At 43.1% G+C, this 16,769-nt stretch overlaps 1 protein-coding gene across 1 annotated transcript in view; it reads right to left on the reverse strand.

Annotated features, from left to right (window-relative positions):
* Nucleotides 1-16,769, reverse strand: part of LOC135556025 (A disintegrin and metalloproteinase with thrombospondin motifs 7) — a 196,118-nt gene that overhangs the window by 153,158 nt on the left and 26,191 nt on the right. The window contains 1 exon segment of the mRNA XM_064988891.1: nucleotides 4,540-4,683. Within this exon segment, the coding sequence (XP_064844963.1) occupies nucleotides 4,540-4,683 (144 nt within the window).

The following is a 16,769-nucleotide window of genomic DNA, read 5'->3' on the forward strand; positions in this document are numbered from 1 at the left end:
TTTAGTACCTTGAGCGTGGCTCAGGTGCACCCATGACCGGCTCGGAAACCGGATTGCACAGCGGAGAATTCGAGATGGTACGGTGGGATTCGAGATGGTCAGTGACCTGTTTGTTGACTTGGCTTTCGAAGACCTTAGATAGGCTGGGCAGGATGGATATTGGTCTGTAACAGTTTGGGTCCAGGGTGTCTCCCCCTTTGAAGAGGGGGATGACCGCGGCAGCTTTCCAATCCTTGGGGATCAGAAGTTGAATTCACCAATTTGTAAGTCGCTCTGGATAAGAGCGTCTGCTAAATGACTTAAATGTAAATGTAAAATGAAAGAGGTTGAACAGGCTGGTAAAAGGGGTTGTGACAATGGCGGCGGACAGTTTCAGAAATAGAGGGTCCAGATTGTCAAGCCCAGCTGATTTGTATGGGTCCAGGTTTTGCAGCTCTTTCAGAACATTTGCTATCTGGATTTGGGTAAAGGAGAAGCTGGGGAGGCTTGGGAGAGGAGCTGCGGGGGGGCGGAGCTGTTGGCCGAGGTTGGAGTAGCCAGGAGGAAGGCATGGCCAGCCGTTGAGAAATGCTTGTTGAAGTTTTCCATTATCACGGATTTATCGGTGGTGACAGTGTTACCTAGCCTCAGTGCAGTGGGCAGCTGGGAGGAGGTGCTCTTGTTCTCCATGGACTTTACAGTGTCCCAGAACGTTTTTGAGTTAGAGCTACAGGATGAAAATTTCTGCTTGAATAAGCTGGCCTTTGCTTTCCTGACTGACTGCGTGTATTGGTTCCTGACTTCCCTGAACAGTTGCATATCACGGGGACTATTCGATGCTATTGCAGTCCGCCACAGGATGTTTTTGCGCTGGTCGAGGACAGTCAGGTCTGGAGTGAACCAAGGGCTATATCTGTTATTCGTGGAACAGATATATTATTATTTGAACCGGGTGACCTTCAGACTAGTCCCGTGACACTTGTGGGAGTCATAGAGCAGAATAGCGTCCGTCTCACCATATTAGTATGGAAACTGCTCGGATGTGGTTTGGGCTACACACCCGGTTTGGGTTACACATGGGCTCTGATATTTTCGTGAGAAGACCAATTTTTGGGAAGTCCCCTGGTCTGACAAACACCGCTGTGGCTTGCTCACCTTCCACTGCAGATGCGGAAGGCCGACATTGACGCAGCCCATGCAAAAAAACAGATACTGTATCCCTTGCTTAAACTGAGGGATTTCAATGGGGATTTATGTATTTATTATGCCTCGAGCGGAACATGAACGTGCCTCAAGCAGAGAAATTATTTGACTTCTTATTCTTATTTAAAAATGTTCATGCCCAGCTCATGAAGCCCCTTGATGATGAGTCCTGAGGCAATTTCCTTGATGATGTGAGACCTGAAGCAAATGCCACACACACACACACAGCTAGGGTTCCATATGGCGCTGCTAGCTAGGGTTCTGTATGGCGCTGCTAGCTAAGGTTCCATATGGCGCTGCTAGCTAGGGTTCTATTTGGCGCTGCTAGTTAGGGTTCCATATGGCGCTGATAGCTAGGGTTTCATATGGCGCTGCTAGCCAGGGTTCCATAAGGTGCTGCCAGCTAGGGTTCTATTTGGCGCCGCTAGCGAGGGTTCCATATGGCGCCGCTAGCTAGCGTTCTATTTGGCGCCGCTAGCTAGCGTTCTATTTGGCACTGCTAGCTGGGGTTCTATTTGGCGTTGCTTCAGTGCCTTGCGAAAGTATTCGGCCCCCTTGAACTTTGCGACCTTTTGCCACATTTCAGGCTTCAAACATAAAATATAAAACTGTATTTTTTTGTGAAGAATCAACAACAAGTGGGACACAATCATGAAGTAGAACGACATTTATTGGATATTTCAAACATATTTAACAAATGAAAAACTGAAAAATTGGGCGTGCAAAATTATTCAGCCCCCTTAAGTTAATACTTGTAGCGCCACCTTTTGCTGCGATTACAGCTGTAAGTCGCTTGGGGTATGTCTCTATCAGTTTTGCACATCGAGAGACTGAAATGTTTTCCCATTCCTCCTTGCAAAACAGCTCGAGCTCAGTGAGGTTGGATGGAGAGCATTTGTGAACAGCAGTTTTCAGTTCTTTCCACAGATTCTCGATTGGATTCAGGTCTGGACTTTGACTTGGCCATTCTAACACCTGGATATGTTTATTTTTGAACCATTCCATTGTAGATTTTGCTTTATGTTTTGGATCATTGTCTTGTTGGAAGACAAATCTCCGTCCCAGTCTCAGGTCTTTTGCAGACTCCATCAGGGTTTCTTCCAGAATGGTCCTGTATTTGGCTCCATCCATCTTCCCATCAATTTTAACCATCTTCCCTGTCCCTGCTGCAGAAAAGCAGGCCCAAACCATGATGCTGCCACCACCATGTTTGACAGTGGGGATGGTGGGTTCAGGGTGATGAGCTGTGTTGCTTTTACGCCAAACATAACGTTTTGCATTGTTGCCAAAAAGTTCAATTTTGGTTTCATCTGACCAGAGCACCTTCTTCCACATGTTTGCTGTGTCTCCCAGGTGGCTTGTGGCAAACTTTAAACAACACTTTTTATGGATATCTTTAAGAAATGGTTTTCTTCTTGCCACTCTTCCATAAAGGCCAGATTTGTGCAATATACGACTGATTGTTGTCCTATGGACAGAGTCTCCCACCTCAGCTGTAGATCTCTGCAGTTCATCCAGAGTGATCATGGGCCTCTTGGCTGCATCTCTGATCAGTCTTCTCCTTGTATGAGCTGAAAGTTTAGAGGGACGGCCAGGTCTTGGTAGATTTGCAGTGGTCTGATACTCCTTCCATTTCAATATTATCGCTTGCACAGTGCTCCTTGGGATGTTTAAAGCTTGGGAAATCTTTTTGTATCCAAATCCGGCTTTAAACTTCTTCACAACAGTATCTCGGACCTGCCTGGTGTGTTCCTTGTTCTTCATGATGCTCTCTGCCCTTTTAACGGACCTCTGAGACTATCACAGTGCAGGTGCATTTATACGGTGACTTGATTACACACAGGTGGATTGTATTTATCATCATTAGTCATTTAGGTCAACATTGGATCATTCAGAGATCCTCACTGAACTTCTAGAGATAGTTTGCTGCACTGAAAGTAAAGGGGCTGAATAACTTTGCACGCCCAATTTTTCAGTTTTGGATTTGTTAAAAAAGTTTGAAATCTCCAATAAATGTCGTTCCACCTCATGATTGTGTCCCACTTGTTGTTGATTCTTCACAAAAAAATACAGTTTTATATCTTTATGCTTGAAGCCTGAAATGTGGCAAAAGGTCGCAAAGTTCAAGGGGGCCGAATACTTTCGCAAGGCACTGTAGCTAGGGTTCTATTTGGCGCTCCTAGCTAGGGCTCTATATGACGCTGCTAACTAGGGTTCTATATGTCGCTGCTCGCTCGGGTTCCATATGACGCTGCTAGCTAGGGTTCCATATGACGCTGCTAGCTAGGGTTCCATATGACTCTGCTAGCTAGGGATCCATATGACGCTGCTAGCTAGGATTCCAATGTCGCTGCTAGCTAGGGTTCCAAATGACACTGCTAGCTAGGGTTCTATTTGGCGCTATTGTGTCTGTCTAAGCCTCAGAAAGAGCAGCATACGATCCTCCTGTGAAGCTGATGGAGCTGACGAGGTATTTTTCACACTGCAAAATCACAAATAAAGCAGAAAGCATGTCTGTTGTAGTGTGACATCTTTCAGTATGTTTGCATTAAGATGGAGACACTGTCATGTCTTAGAAAATAACAAATAACATATTTTGTGGACACAAACCTGTGACCAGAAAGGGTGTATGATGTATTGAAATAGATCCTTTATCTTGGTTTACTTTGGAAACAAACACATCTCTGACACTTGTCTCTGAGTCTCAGATAGAATGGATGGTAGTAAGCAGTGATGGAGGTTTTGTCTATTGATCTGTGATTGAAACATTCTAAGTACCATCCACATACAACCCTCTCATATCCAGGCTATTTGGGTAGATGGTTGATTGAAAGTGGATACATCATTGGTGGAACTGCTCAATTTGAAAGCATCAAGCAACATGGATCAAAGAGACCATGGGACAATTAGAATGCATTCATAAACCAGTGCATATATCCGGTACATATTCCATTAGGTCCTTATTGGGGTGTAGTTGTATTATGGATTCAAGGGCCATCAGTGGCACAAATGATGAGTGGAATTGTAGAATAGGGAGTTAGAGATGGGAAAGAGACAGGTAAAGTGGTTTGAAGGGGATGAGGAGAGAAGAGCGAGAGAGAGAATAAAAGAGAGAAAGACAGATGGAGAGAGAGGCAGAAAGAGAACAACAGATCATTTTCTCACTATGGTTGCATTCTGTTTTCCTTTGGGAACATTGCATTAACCCTATCAGTTCATTTAAGCCTGATTGAATGACGCATTGTATGGTTTTCTATATACTATCATTTGCATTATCATTACAAAATGTGAGAGAGAAACAGGGAGAAACTTAGAATGATGAGGTCATCAGTGTGGGACAATAGAATTAAAACTCACTCGAGGAAGCGGGTGATATACTGGCGGCTGCAGCGCGACCAGCTGGGGGTGGAGGTGCCATACAGGAGCTGTGGAGACATGATGAAAGGTCTTTTCCCAATCGGCTCACAGTCATTGCCGTTCCCATCATGCTGAATCCCAAAGCTGCGGCATAGAAGCACATCCCACAGAGAGAAGGGAGAGTGAGTGGGCCCTGCATGGACAATTTGACATGTATACAGATATATAGGAATATATAGACACACACACACACACACACACAGAGACAACACAGTGAGTGGACAACTATACAATATAATATCCATTCTCAAATATACAGTATCCACCGACTGGACAAAACATTAGGAACACCTAACTAATGGATTGAAGTGGATTTAACAGGTGATATCAATAAGGGATCCTGGATTCACCAGGTCAATCCGTCATGGAAAGAACAGGCATCCCTAATATTTTGTCCACTCAATATATACACACACAGCTGATGCAAAGTGTAAATTGAGAGGCCACTGCCTAGGCAGGCTGCCTGGACACACACTTTAATAAGCACACGTATGAACGTACACATTCACACAGTAGAGAGAGACCAAAGAGACAGACATGGACTGTATACACATCAAATGCTGTTAGAACCTGCCGTGGAAAGCGCACAAAATCCTTTGACAAGCATGTCTGGCAGCAGTCTTGGTGTCTTTGTAGTGGGTTGCATAGCCCGCTAAGCTAATGCCACACGTTGCTTTCATTAGTCGCCGGACTTCCGGATCTCACACAAGCGTTAACCGACCCAGTCCCATTTACCCCCTATGGCCACTAAGCGGAGTATTTAGAAACCAATCTGAATCACACTAGGGGGCTTAGCAATATATGGCACCACCAACCAATATCACAGCTTCACTCTGTGATGGTCTAAAGACTCCAAGGCGAGGGCTGAAGCCTCAAAGACGAGGCAAACTCACTTTTAATTGTATTTACATACCCTGTTGTTGTATGTAGTAAAGGGCCCCTTTCCAACAAATGCCTAAGTCAGTACTGATTCAGTTCGAGCTCTTTAAAAAAGAAAGTGGAACACGTATAGAGACATGCTATACATTGACTGGAGTTGACCTCAACTACTATCAAACTCTATCAGGTTTTGCATTCATACACAGCATTGATAAGGTCCACTCCCTTTGAATTAAGGCTTTGACATTGACACTGATGAAACCTGACGGGGTGAGACGTTTGTCCCTAATGGAATAAACAGATGTATCTTCAATCACCTTCATCCAAAAAGAGTGGACCTTCATTTTCTTATTGGGCATTTGGATCTACGCACCACATAGTGAATTCATTTGACTTGTTTTCTGACTTAACTAACTTGCATCACAGTATTCCAATTCTACACTATACTTCTATTGCTTGTCAAATGATTTTTTTATCCTATTTACTTTTGAACTATAACCATAAAACATTTGCATAACTCAACATTAGTTTGAAAGAGTACCATAGGAATACGACGGTAGATGTTAAAAGTGGTCCTGCTCCTTGGCCAATCAAGCTACAAGACCAACTTAACATATATGTTCAAGCTATCTTAACATCAAATTATTTCAAACCTTTATCAACTATAATCATATCAAATGTGCATACAGTCATGGCCAAAAGTTGAGAATGACACAAATATTAATTTTCACAAAGTCTGCTGCCTCAGTTTGAATGATGGCAATTTGCATATACTCCAGAATGTTATGAAGAGTGATCAGATGAATTGCAATTAATTGCAAAGTCCCTCTTTGCCATGCAAATGAACTGAATCACCCCCCAAAATTCCACTGCATTTCAGCCCTGCCACAAAAGGACCAGCTGACATGTCACTGATTCGCTCGTTAACACAATTGTGAGGCTGGAGATCACGCTGTTATGCTGATTAAGATTGAATAACAGACTGGAAGCTTCAAAAGGAGAGTGGTGCTTGGAATCATTGTCTTTCTCTGTCAACCATGGTTACCTGCAAGGAAACATGTGCCGTCATCATTGCTTTGTACAAAAAGGGCTCCACAGGCAAAGATATTGCTGCCAGTAAGATTGCACCTAAATCAACCATTTATCGGATCATCAAGGAGAGCGGTTGTTTGGGGCATCCGGAAAAAAGCTTGTCCGGAGAAGACAAGGTGAGCGCTACCATCAGTCCTGCATCATGCCAACAGTAAAGCATCCTGAGACCATTCATGTATGGGGTTGCTTCTCAGCCAAGGGAGTGGGCTCACTCACAATTTTGCCTAAGAACACAGCCATGAATAAAGAATGGTACCAACACATCCTCTGAGGGCAACTTCTCCCAACCATCCAGGAACAGTTTGGTGACGAACAATGTCTTTTCCAGCATGATGGAACACCTATAACTAAGTGGCTTGGGGAACAAAACATTGATATTTTGGGTCAATGGCCAGGAAACTCCCCAGAACTCAATCCCATTCAGAACTTGTGGTCAATCCTAAAGAGGCGGGTGGACAAAACCCCACAAATTCTGACAAACTCCAAGCATTGATTATGCAAGAATGGGCTGCCATCAGTCAGGATGTGGCCCAGAAGTTAATTGACAGCATGCCAAGGCGGATTGCAGAGGTCTTGAAAAAGAAGAGTCAACAATGCAAATATTGACTCTTTTCATCAAATTCATGTAATTGTCAATAATGAAATGCTTGTAATTATACTTCAGTATTCCATAGTAACACCTGACCAAAATATCTAAAGACACTGAGGCAGCAAACTTTGTGAAAATTTATATTTGTGTCATTCTCAAAACTTTTGGCCACGGCTTTACATTTGCATAAAATAACTCACCCCTCTACTGCTATTGACCCATAGAAACGCATTGAAAACAGATTCACTCCATGCTTAAACCGACAGTCCTCAAATAAATATCAAAACGAAGGTTGTTCGAAGTGTGACAGAAGAAAGATCAGGAAATTGTTTGTCACTAAAGCGTCTCCATATATACTGTACTTCCATTCATTTATTTTTGCCTTGTGGGGCATGTGGGCATCCTAGAGCAAAAACAACCCACATGTACAGTACAAGTGAAACGTTTCTACATTGTAGAATAATAGGGAAGACATCAAAACACACATAGAATAATGTAGTTCTTTCATAGTTTTGATGTCTTCACTATTATTCTACAATGTAGAAAATAGTAAAAATAAAGAAAACCCTTGAATGAGTGCAGCTATTCCCTCCGCAAGACTATCAAACAAGCTAAGCGTCAGTATAGAGACAAAGTAGAATTTCAATTCAACGGCTCAGACACAAGCGGTATGTGGCAGGGTCTACAGTCAATCACGGACTACAAAAAGAAAACCAGCCCAGTCACGGACCAGGATGTCTTGCTCCCAGGCAGACTAAATACCTTTTTTGCATTTAAACGTGTTAACCCTCGCAAGGCTGCAGGCCCAGATGGCATCCCCAGCCGCGCCCTCAGAGCATGCGCAGACTAGCTGGCTGGTGTGTTTACGGAGATATTCAATCAATCCCTATACCAGTCTGCTGTTCCCACATGCTTCAAGAGGGCCACCATTGTTCCTGTTCCCAAGAAAGCTAAGGTAACTGAGCTAAACGACTACCGCCCCGTAGCACTCACTTCCGTCATCATGAAGTGCTTTGAGAGACTAGTCAAGGACCATATCACCTCCACCCTACCTGACACCCTAGACCCACTCCAATTTGCTTACCGCCCAAATAGGTCCACAGACGATGCAATCTCAACCACACTGCACACTGCACTAACCCATCTGGACAAGAGGAATACCTATGTGAGAATGCTGTTCATCGACGACAGCTCGGCATTTAACACCATAGTACCCTCCAAGCTCGTCATCAAGTTCGAGACCCTGGGTCTCGACCCCGCCCTGTGCAACTGGGTACTGGACTTCCTGACGGGCCGCCCCCAGGTGGTGAGGGTAGGCAACAACATCTCCACCCCGCTGATCCTCAACACTGGGGCCCCACAAGGGTGCGTTCTGAGCCCTCTCCTGTACTCCCTGTTCACCCACGACTGCGTGGCCACGCACGCCTCCAACTCAATCATCAAGTTTGCGGATGACACAACAGTGGTAGGCTTGATTACCAACAACGACGAGACGGCCTACAGGGAGGAGGTGAGGGCCCTCGGAGTGTGGTGTCAGGAAAATAACCTCACACTCAACGTCAACAAAACTAAGGAGATGATTGTGGACTTCAGGAAACAGCAGAGGGAACACCCCCCTATCCACGTCGATGGAACAGTAGGTGAGAGGGTAGTAAGTTTTAAGTTCCTTGGCATACACATCACAGACAAACTGAATTGGTCCACCCACACAGACAGCATCGTGAAGAAGGCGCAGCAGCGCCTCTTCAACCTCAGGAGGCTGAAGAAATTTGGCTTGTCACCAAAAGCACTCACAAACTTCTACAGATGCACAATCGAGAGCATCCTGGCGGGCTGTATCACCGCCTGGTACCGCAACTGCTCCGCCCACAACCGTAAGGCTCTCCAGAGGGTAGTGAGGTCTGCACAACGCATCACCGGGGGCAAACTACCTGCCCTCCAGGACACCTACACCACCCGATGTTACAGGAAGGCCATAAAGATCATCAAGGACAACAACCACCCGAGCCACTGCCTGTTCACCCCACTATCATCCAGAAGGCGAGGTCAGTACAGGTGCATCAAAGCTGGGACCGAGAGACTGAAAAACAGCTTCTATCTCAAGGCCATCAGAGTGTTAAACAGCAACCACTAACATTGAGTGGCTGCTGCCAACACACTGACTCAACTCCAGACACTTTAATAATGGGAATTGATGGGAAATTATGTAAAATATATCACTAGCCACTTTAAACAATGCTACCTAATATAATGTTTACATACCCTACATTATTCATCTCATATGTATACGTATATACTGTACTCTATATCATCTACTGCATCTTTATGTAATTCATGTATCACTAGCCACTTTAACTATGCCACTTTGTTTACATACTCATCTCATATGTATATACTGTACTCAATACCATCTACTGTATCTTGCCTATGCTGCTCTGTACCATCACTCATTCATATATCTTTATGTACATATTCTTTATCCCCTTACACTTGTGTATAAGACAGTAGTTTTGGAATTGTTAGTTAGATTACTTGTTGGTTATTACTGCATTGTCGTTACTAGAAGCACAAGCATTTCGCTACACTCGCATTAACATCTGCTAACCATGTGTATGTGACAAATAAATTTGATGATGAGGCTATCCTATCAATCAATCCTTCACAAGCACAATACATTTTCTTATTTTCTTTTTAAATAAAGTACTTACAACCACATACCACAGTCAAAGTATCATACCACAGTCAAAGTATCATACCACAGTCAAAGTATCATACCACAGTCAAAGTATCATACCACAGTCAAAGTATCATACCACAGTCAAAGTATCATACCACAGTCAAAGTATCATACCACAGTCAAAGTATCATACCACAGTCAAAGTATCATACCACAGTCAAAGTATGTTAAGATGAATGCACTAATAACAAGTCTGATAATGACTACAATGTAAAAAATGTATTGTGCAAATTAAATATGGATCTCTCTCTCTCTCTCTCTCTCTCTCTCTCTCTCTCCTCCTCCTCCTCCTCCTCCTCCTCCTCCTCCCCCTCCTCCCCCCCCCACTTTGCTATGTGTTAGCTCTCCTGGATAATTAGCTACTGAAAAACAACAGGTCGTTTCTGTGTTTTGCTATTAAAGACCACAATATAGGTTTGTTTGTGTTCTTGAGTGTACTGCCATTGCATTTGTGTGTGCCTGTATATGCTTTTAATTGTCAAAATACTTATTTGAGAGGGGGATAATTTCATAGACAGATTCTGTTATTATTCACAAATGTCAACGTCATTGTGCCCACATCAACAATATGTTTGTGTCAATGCATTGGTGTTTGGCTGTATGTGTTTTTGATTGTCTAATTAGTTTAATTCCAAAGCCATAGTGTCTGCCTCAACAACAACAGAACACTGAGGACAAAGAACATCATTAATAGGTTCTAAAGGGGTGGAGGGACCAGAGCAATGTCCCATGGTATCACATTCCACAGCTCCTCTGTCATTCAGGTGCGCATCGAATGCTTATCAAATACTTAACATGTTGCATTCCCTCTGCCACACATTATAACTAAGCAACACAAGGGTGGGATGGGCAGTACATAAATCCAACACCTGCCTGTTGTTATTATTATTTAATTAGGATATGTTCTCCATGGGTGTTTGTGTACAATGTATCCTAATTGAAGGTGTCTGGGAACAATGCATTGACATTACTGAGGGTATTTGGGGACAATGTATTTGTATAGCTGTGTTTGTCAGCAGGGTATTTATAAAGCTAGACCTAAAACATGAAAAAACCACCTATTTTTGTTCATCACATCACACAATGGAGATGAAACACTATACGGATTACTCTACGGCTGCGTTTAGACAGGCAGCCCAATTCTGATATTTTTGTCACTAACTGGTCTTTTGACCAATCAGATCAGCTCTGACAAAGATCTGATGTAAATAGATCTGATGTGCTTGGTCAAAGACCAACGAGTGGGAAAAATATCAGAATTGGGCTGCCTGTGCGACGCCTGTGTAACACGAATCAATTTGGACCATTTCTGTTGCAGCAAGTTGCAAGCTGTGACATCTCAAGCGACCTTGCTGATACACAAAGGCAAAGCAAAGGCACTGCATCGTGGTGCTTGAGGCGTCATTACAGACCCAGGTTCGATCCAAGGCTGTATCACAGCCGGCCATGACCGGGAGACCCATGAGGCGGCGCAAAATTGGACTAGCATCGTCCTGGGGAGGGTTTGGCCGGCCGGGATGTCTTTGTCCCATTGCGCTCTAGCGACTCTGTGGCGGGCTGGGCGCCTGCAAGCTGACTTCGGTTGCCAGGTGTACAGTGTTTCCTCCGACACATTGGTGCGGCTGGCGTCCGGGTTGGCAAGCATTGTGTAAAGAAGCAGTGCAGCTTCGCAGGGCTGTGTTTCGGAGGGCGCGTGGCGCTCGACCTTCGCCGCTCCAGAGTCTGTACTAACCAATAGGATATCACGAAAAAGGAGTAAAAGTAAAAAAATGAATACAAAATAAACATGACAACTGGAATGGAACGATATGACGAGTCATGTAAACTTGTTACTGCTTACTGACTGGACATTGTATACAGTCAGTTACTATTTCGTGATGATTCAATGCAACAATGTTGCAGGCAGTTTGAGGGTGACAGGTGGACATTAATTGCATCCAGGTTGCTTCGTATGACATCAGCTTTAGTGTGAAGAACTCAATATCTGAGTGAGTTTGCGCATGTGGTTTACTGTACGTGTGAAGAACAATATCTTAGTGTGATGTTGTCAACAAAGAAGATCAAAAGGTGTTGGATAACTGTAATTGGTAGCAGAGCGACATGAGATATCAGACAGAAGCTTTAAAGCTTTGTTTGGGCCACCTGGGTCTGTTTTTCCTCTTTCCTATATTCCAAAATAGAGAAGCCATTTTTGGTGCCGACTCCTCTTCACTACCCACTGAGCACACCACCTCACTTCAACCTGAATAATTGGGTCAAATTTGGTGTGAGACGTTGGATAAATGAGATTCACTCACTCAAAAAATACAGCTAAAATGTTGTTGAATATCCAATGTGTTATCACTATTCTATCAACCATCTAAAAGCACAACCAAAATACAATGGAAAAGTTGTCACCCAAATGTCTATCCCTGCGCTTCATCCACTTAAAAGGACAGCAAAGCTCACATGGAAATACAATGACTGATATGTTGTTTATTTATACAACAGATTGCGTTATCAAAACTAAATGCCTGCTATTCAACCGATCACTGCCCACACCTACCCACCTGTACAGCATCACACTCTGGACGGCTCTGACTTAGAATATGTGGACAACTACCAATTCCTGGGGGTATATCTCACTGGTCACCCCCAAAGCCAATTCCTCCATTGGTCGTCTTTCCTTCCAGTTCTCTGCTGCCCATGACTGGAACGAATTGAAAAAATCTCTGAAGCTGGAGACTCACATCTCCCTCACTAGCTTTAAGCACCAGCTGTCAGAGCAGCTTACATATCACTGCACCTGTACATAGCCCATCTGTAAACAGCCCATCTACCTACCTCATCCCCATACTGGTATTTATTTATTTATTTTTCTCCTTTGCACCCCAGTATCTCTACCTGCACATTCATCTTCTGCCAATCTACCATTCCAGTGTTTAATTGCTATATTGTAATTACTTCGCCACCATGGCCTATTTATTTCCTTAACTTACCTCATTTGCACTCACTGTATATAGACTTTTTGTATTCTTTTGTTCTACTGTATTATTGACTGTATGTTTTGTTTATTCCATGTGTAACTCTGTGTTGTTGTATGTGTCGAATTGCTACGCTTTATGTTGGCCAGGTTGCAGTCGCAAATGAGAACTTGTTCTCAACTAGCCTCCCTGGTTAAATAAAGGTGAAATAAAAAAAATCAATAAAAAAAATCACTGTGCTTCATCTAATAGTAGAACCAAATGACTGGATTACAGTTGAGATTACATTAAAAAGTGATCAATACTGTTGGAGATACTGGTCAGATTATTACAGGAATTGTGAAGATTTCTACCTGACCTGCGATGACCTATTCATGCTATCTTGAACATACACACTACATATGATTACATAGGTGTCACACTCTGACCATTATTTGCGTTGTTTGTTTCTATGTTTTGTTTGGTCAGGGTGTGATATGAGTGGGCATTCTATGTTGTATGTCTAGTTTGTCTATTTCTATGTGTTTTGGCCTGATATGGTTCTCAATCAGTGGCAGGTGTTTGTCGTTGTCTCTGATTGGAAACCATATTTAGGTAGCCTGTTTTGTATTGTGGTTGGTGGGTTATTGTCTATGTGATGTTGCATGTTAGCACTCATTTTCTATAGCGGTGTTAGTTAGTTAGTTAGTTAGTTAGTTAGTTAGTTAGTTAGTTAGTTTAGTGTACTTCGTGTTTTTCCGTCTTATCATTAAATCATGCATTCACGCTGCGCTTTGGTCTCCTCAATACAACGATCGTGACAATAGGAAGACATTTCTATAGTTGCAGTAACCTCACAATGTGGTCATGGATGTGTTACTAATTTTAAGGTTGATTGTTACATTAGTTTGTAACGCAAGGCCATTTACTGTATTACAAAAGTAATATTGAATTGTGTTTGGTTGACAAGGCATCAAAATATTAACATTTAAAGAAGATGAATCTGCTGCAGGGATAGTTCCATCTGAGCCACTGGCTTAATCACATTCTTTAACTGAGTTGAAGATGTGAAGCCAACATACCATTTGTGAACTTGTTGACAAGTTAATAGGATAGTTATTGTATTTCAAAAGTGATATTGACTCGTGTTTGGTTGTCAACAAAGCTAAATATCAACATTGGAAGGAGATGCATCTTCTGTTTGGATAGTTCTATCTGTGCCAGTGACTTAGTTTGACTTGAACCCCAGTTTGTCTACAAATGAATAATTGATATGTTGGATTGGAATCTCCATCTTGACCGAAAATCTAAGTTAAAGAATAGGACTAAATCAAACCAAACTTGAAAAAATTTGAACTGATTTAGCTTTTTTTATTTTTTAAACTTGGATATCAATTTGTATATCAATTTGTTTACAAACTAGAATTAAAGCCAGACTAAGTCAGTTAGTTAGATGGAACTAAACAAGCGGACAATGAAACCCCTTCAAATGTTGATATTTGGTTGCGTTAACAACCAAACAACTCAATATCACTAAATATAATTCCATTTTAATCCAACCAGAGCGTGAAACCCTAGCCCTATGTATTGTCAATGTTTAATTGAATTCTGGGTTCAATTGAAAAAATAGCTGTTGATGACTTTGCAAATGCCATTTTGGTCTCAATAGAATCATTGAAGATATGAGTGATAAAGTATGGTCACATTTAATTTACACTGTTAAACCTACTCTATGGAATTAGTTCGATAGCAACTATTTAGTTTTTAAGTGGAGATCTCAACAATCATTCCCAGAATAGCACATTGGTAATAGTCAGTGACAATTATCCTAGCTAAACTGGGCTTGGTTAAAACCCTGGATTAGAATCCAAAGGGTAGCTTGTAGGTAGATCAATTCTCCAGGAGGAGGTGCTGCACAGCCTATTGGTTTTTTTTCTTCTGATAGCGGAAATCAAATTGAAGAGCTGACGTTGTTTTAGAAAAGGTACACATTCAATATATTTATGTTTGAATATATTGAAATTTGGTTACCATGATAACATAATCCTGTGGTTGAAATTTCAACCTCTATACAAATTGGCGTCGATTACTTTTTTCACATCCAATATATTTTTCACGTAGATTCCACATCACAATAAGTTGACAAATTACGTTGAAAAAAAGTTGATTCAACCAGTTTGTGCCCAGTGGGTACTCATCAATGGAAACAACTTTGAATTGGAAAGGAAAACGACAGGTATTCAATGACGTAACACATCACAAACTTTTACAGATGCACAATCTGTCGGGCTGTATCACCGCCTGGTACGGCAACTGCACCGCCCTCAACCGCAAGGCTCTCCAGAGGGTAGTGAGGTCTGCAAAACGCATCACCGGGGGCAAACTACCTATTTCGGCTAGGAAACCATGTCACCACCGATAAATCCGCAAAAATTGAGAAATTCAATAAGCATTTTTCTACGGCTGGCCATGCTTTCCACCTGGCTACCCCTAACCCCGGCCAACAGCCCTGCACCCCTCACTGCAACTTGCCCAAGCCTCCCCATTTCTCCTTCATCCAAATCCAGATAGCTGATGTTCTGAAAGAGCTGCAACCCCTATTACTAGCCTGTTCAACCTCTCTTTTGTATTGTCTGAGATCCCCAAAGATTGGAAAGCTGCCGCAGTCATCCCCCTCTTCAAAGGGGGAGACACTCTAGACCCAAACTGCTACAGACCTATATCTATCCTACTCTGCCTTTCTAAGGTCTTCGAAAGCCAAGTTAACAAACAGATCACCGACCATTTCGAATCCCACCGTACCTTCTCCGCTATGCAATCTGGTTTTCAAGCTGGTCATGGGTGCACCTCAGCCACGTTCAAGGTCCTAAACGATATCATAACCGCGATCGATAAGAGACAATACTGTGCAGCTGTATTCATCGACCTGGCCAAGGATTTAGACTCTTGTCAATCACCACATTCTTATCGGCAGACTCAACCGCCTTGGTTTCTCAAATGACTGCCTCGCCTGGTTCACCAACGACTTCTCAGACAGAGGTCAGTGTGTCAAATCGGAGGGCCTGTTGTCCGGACCTCTGGCAGTCTCTATGGGGGTGGCACAGGGTTCAAACCTCGGGCCGACTCTTTTCTCTGTATACATCAATGATGTCGCTCTTGCTGCTGTTGATTCTCTGATCCACCTCCACACAGACGACTCCATTCTGTATACTTCTGGCCCTTCTTTGGACACTGTTAACTACCCTCCAGACGAGAATCAATGCTCTACAATTCTCCTTCCGTGGCCTCCAACTACTCTTAAATGCAAGCAAAACTAAATGCATGCTCTTCAACCGATCGCTGCCCACACCTACCCACCTGTACAGCATCACTACTCTGGACGGTTCTGACTATGTGGACAACTACAAATACCTAGGTGTCTGGTTAGACTGTAAACTCTCCTTCCAGGCTCACATTAAGCATCTCCAATCCAAAATTAAATCTAGAATCAGCTTCCTATTTCGCAACAAAGCCTCCTTCACTCATGCTGCCAAACACACCTTCATAAAACTGACTATCCTACTGATCCTCGACTTCGGCGATGTCATTTACCAAATAGCCTCCAACACTCTACTCAGCAAATTGGATGCAGTCTATCACAGTGACATCCATTTTGTCACCAAAGCCCTATATACTACCCTCCACTGCGACCTGTATGCTCTCGTTGGCTGGCCCTCGTTTTATATCAGTCGCCAAACCCACTGGCTCCAGGTCATCTATAAGTCATTGCTAGGTAAAGCCCAGCCTTATCTCAGCTCACTGGTCACCATAGCAGCAACCACCCGCATCACACACTCCAGCAGGTATATTTCACTGGTCATCCCCAAAGCCAATTCCTCCTTCGGCCGCCTTTCCTTACAGTTCTCTGCTGCCAGTGACTGGAACGAACTAC

Source organism: Oncorhynchus masou, chromosome 2, assembly GCF_036934945.1.
Source record: "Oncorhynchus masou masou isolate Uvic2021 chromosome 2, UVic_Omas_1.1, whole genome shotgun sequence".
Classification (NCBI taxonomy): domain Eukaryota; kingdom Metazoa; phylum Chordata; class Actinopteri; order Salmoniformes; family Salmonidae; genus Oncorhynchus; species Oncorhynchus masou.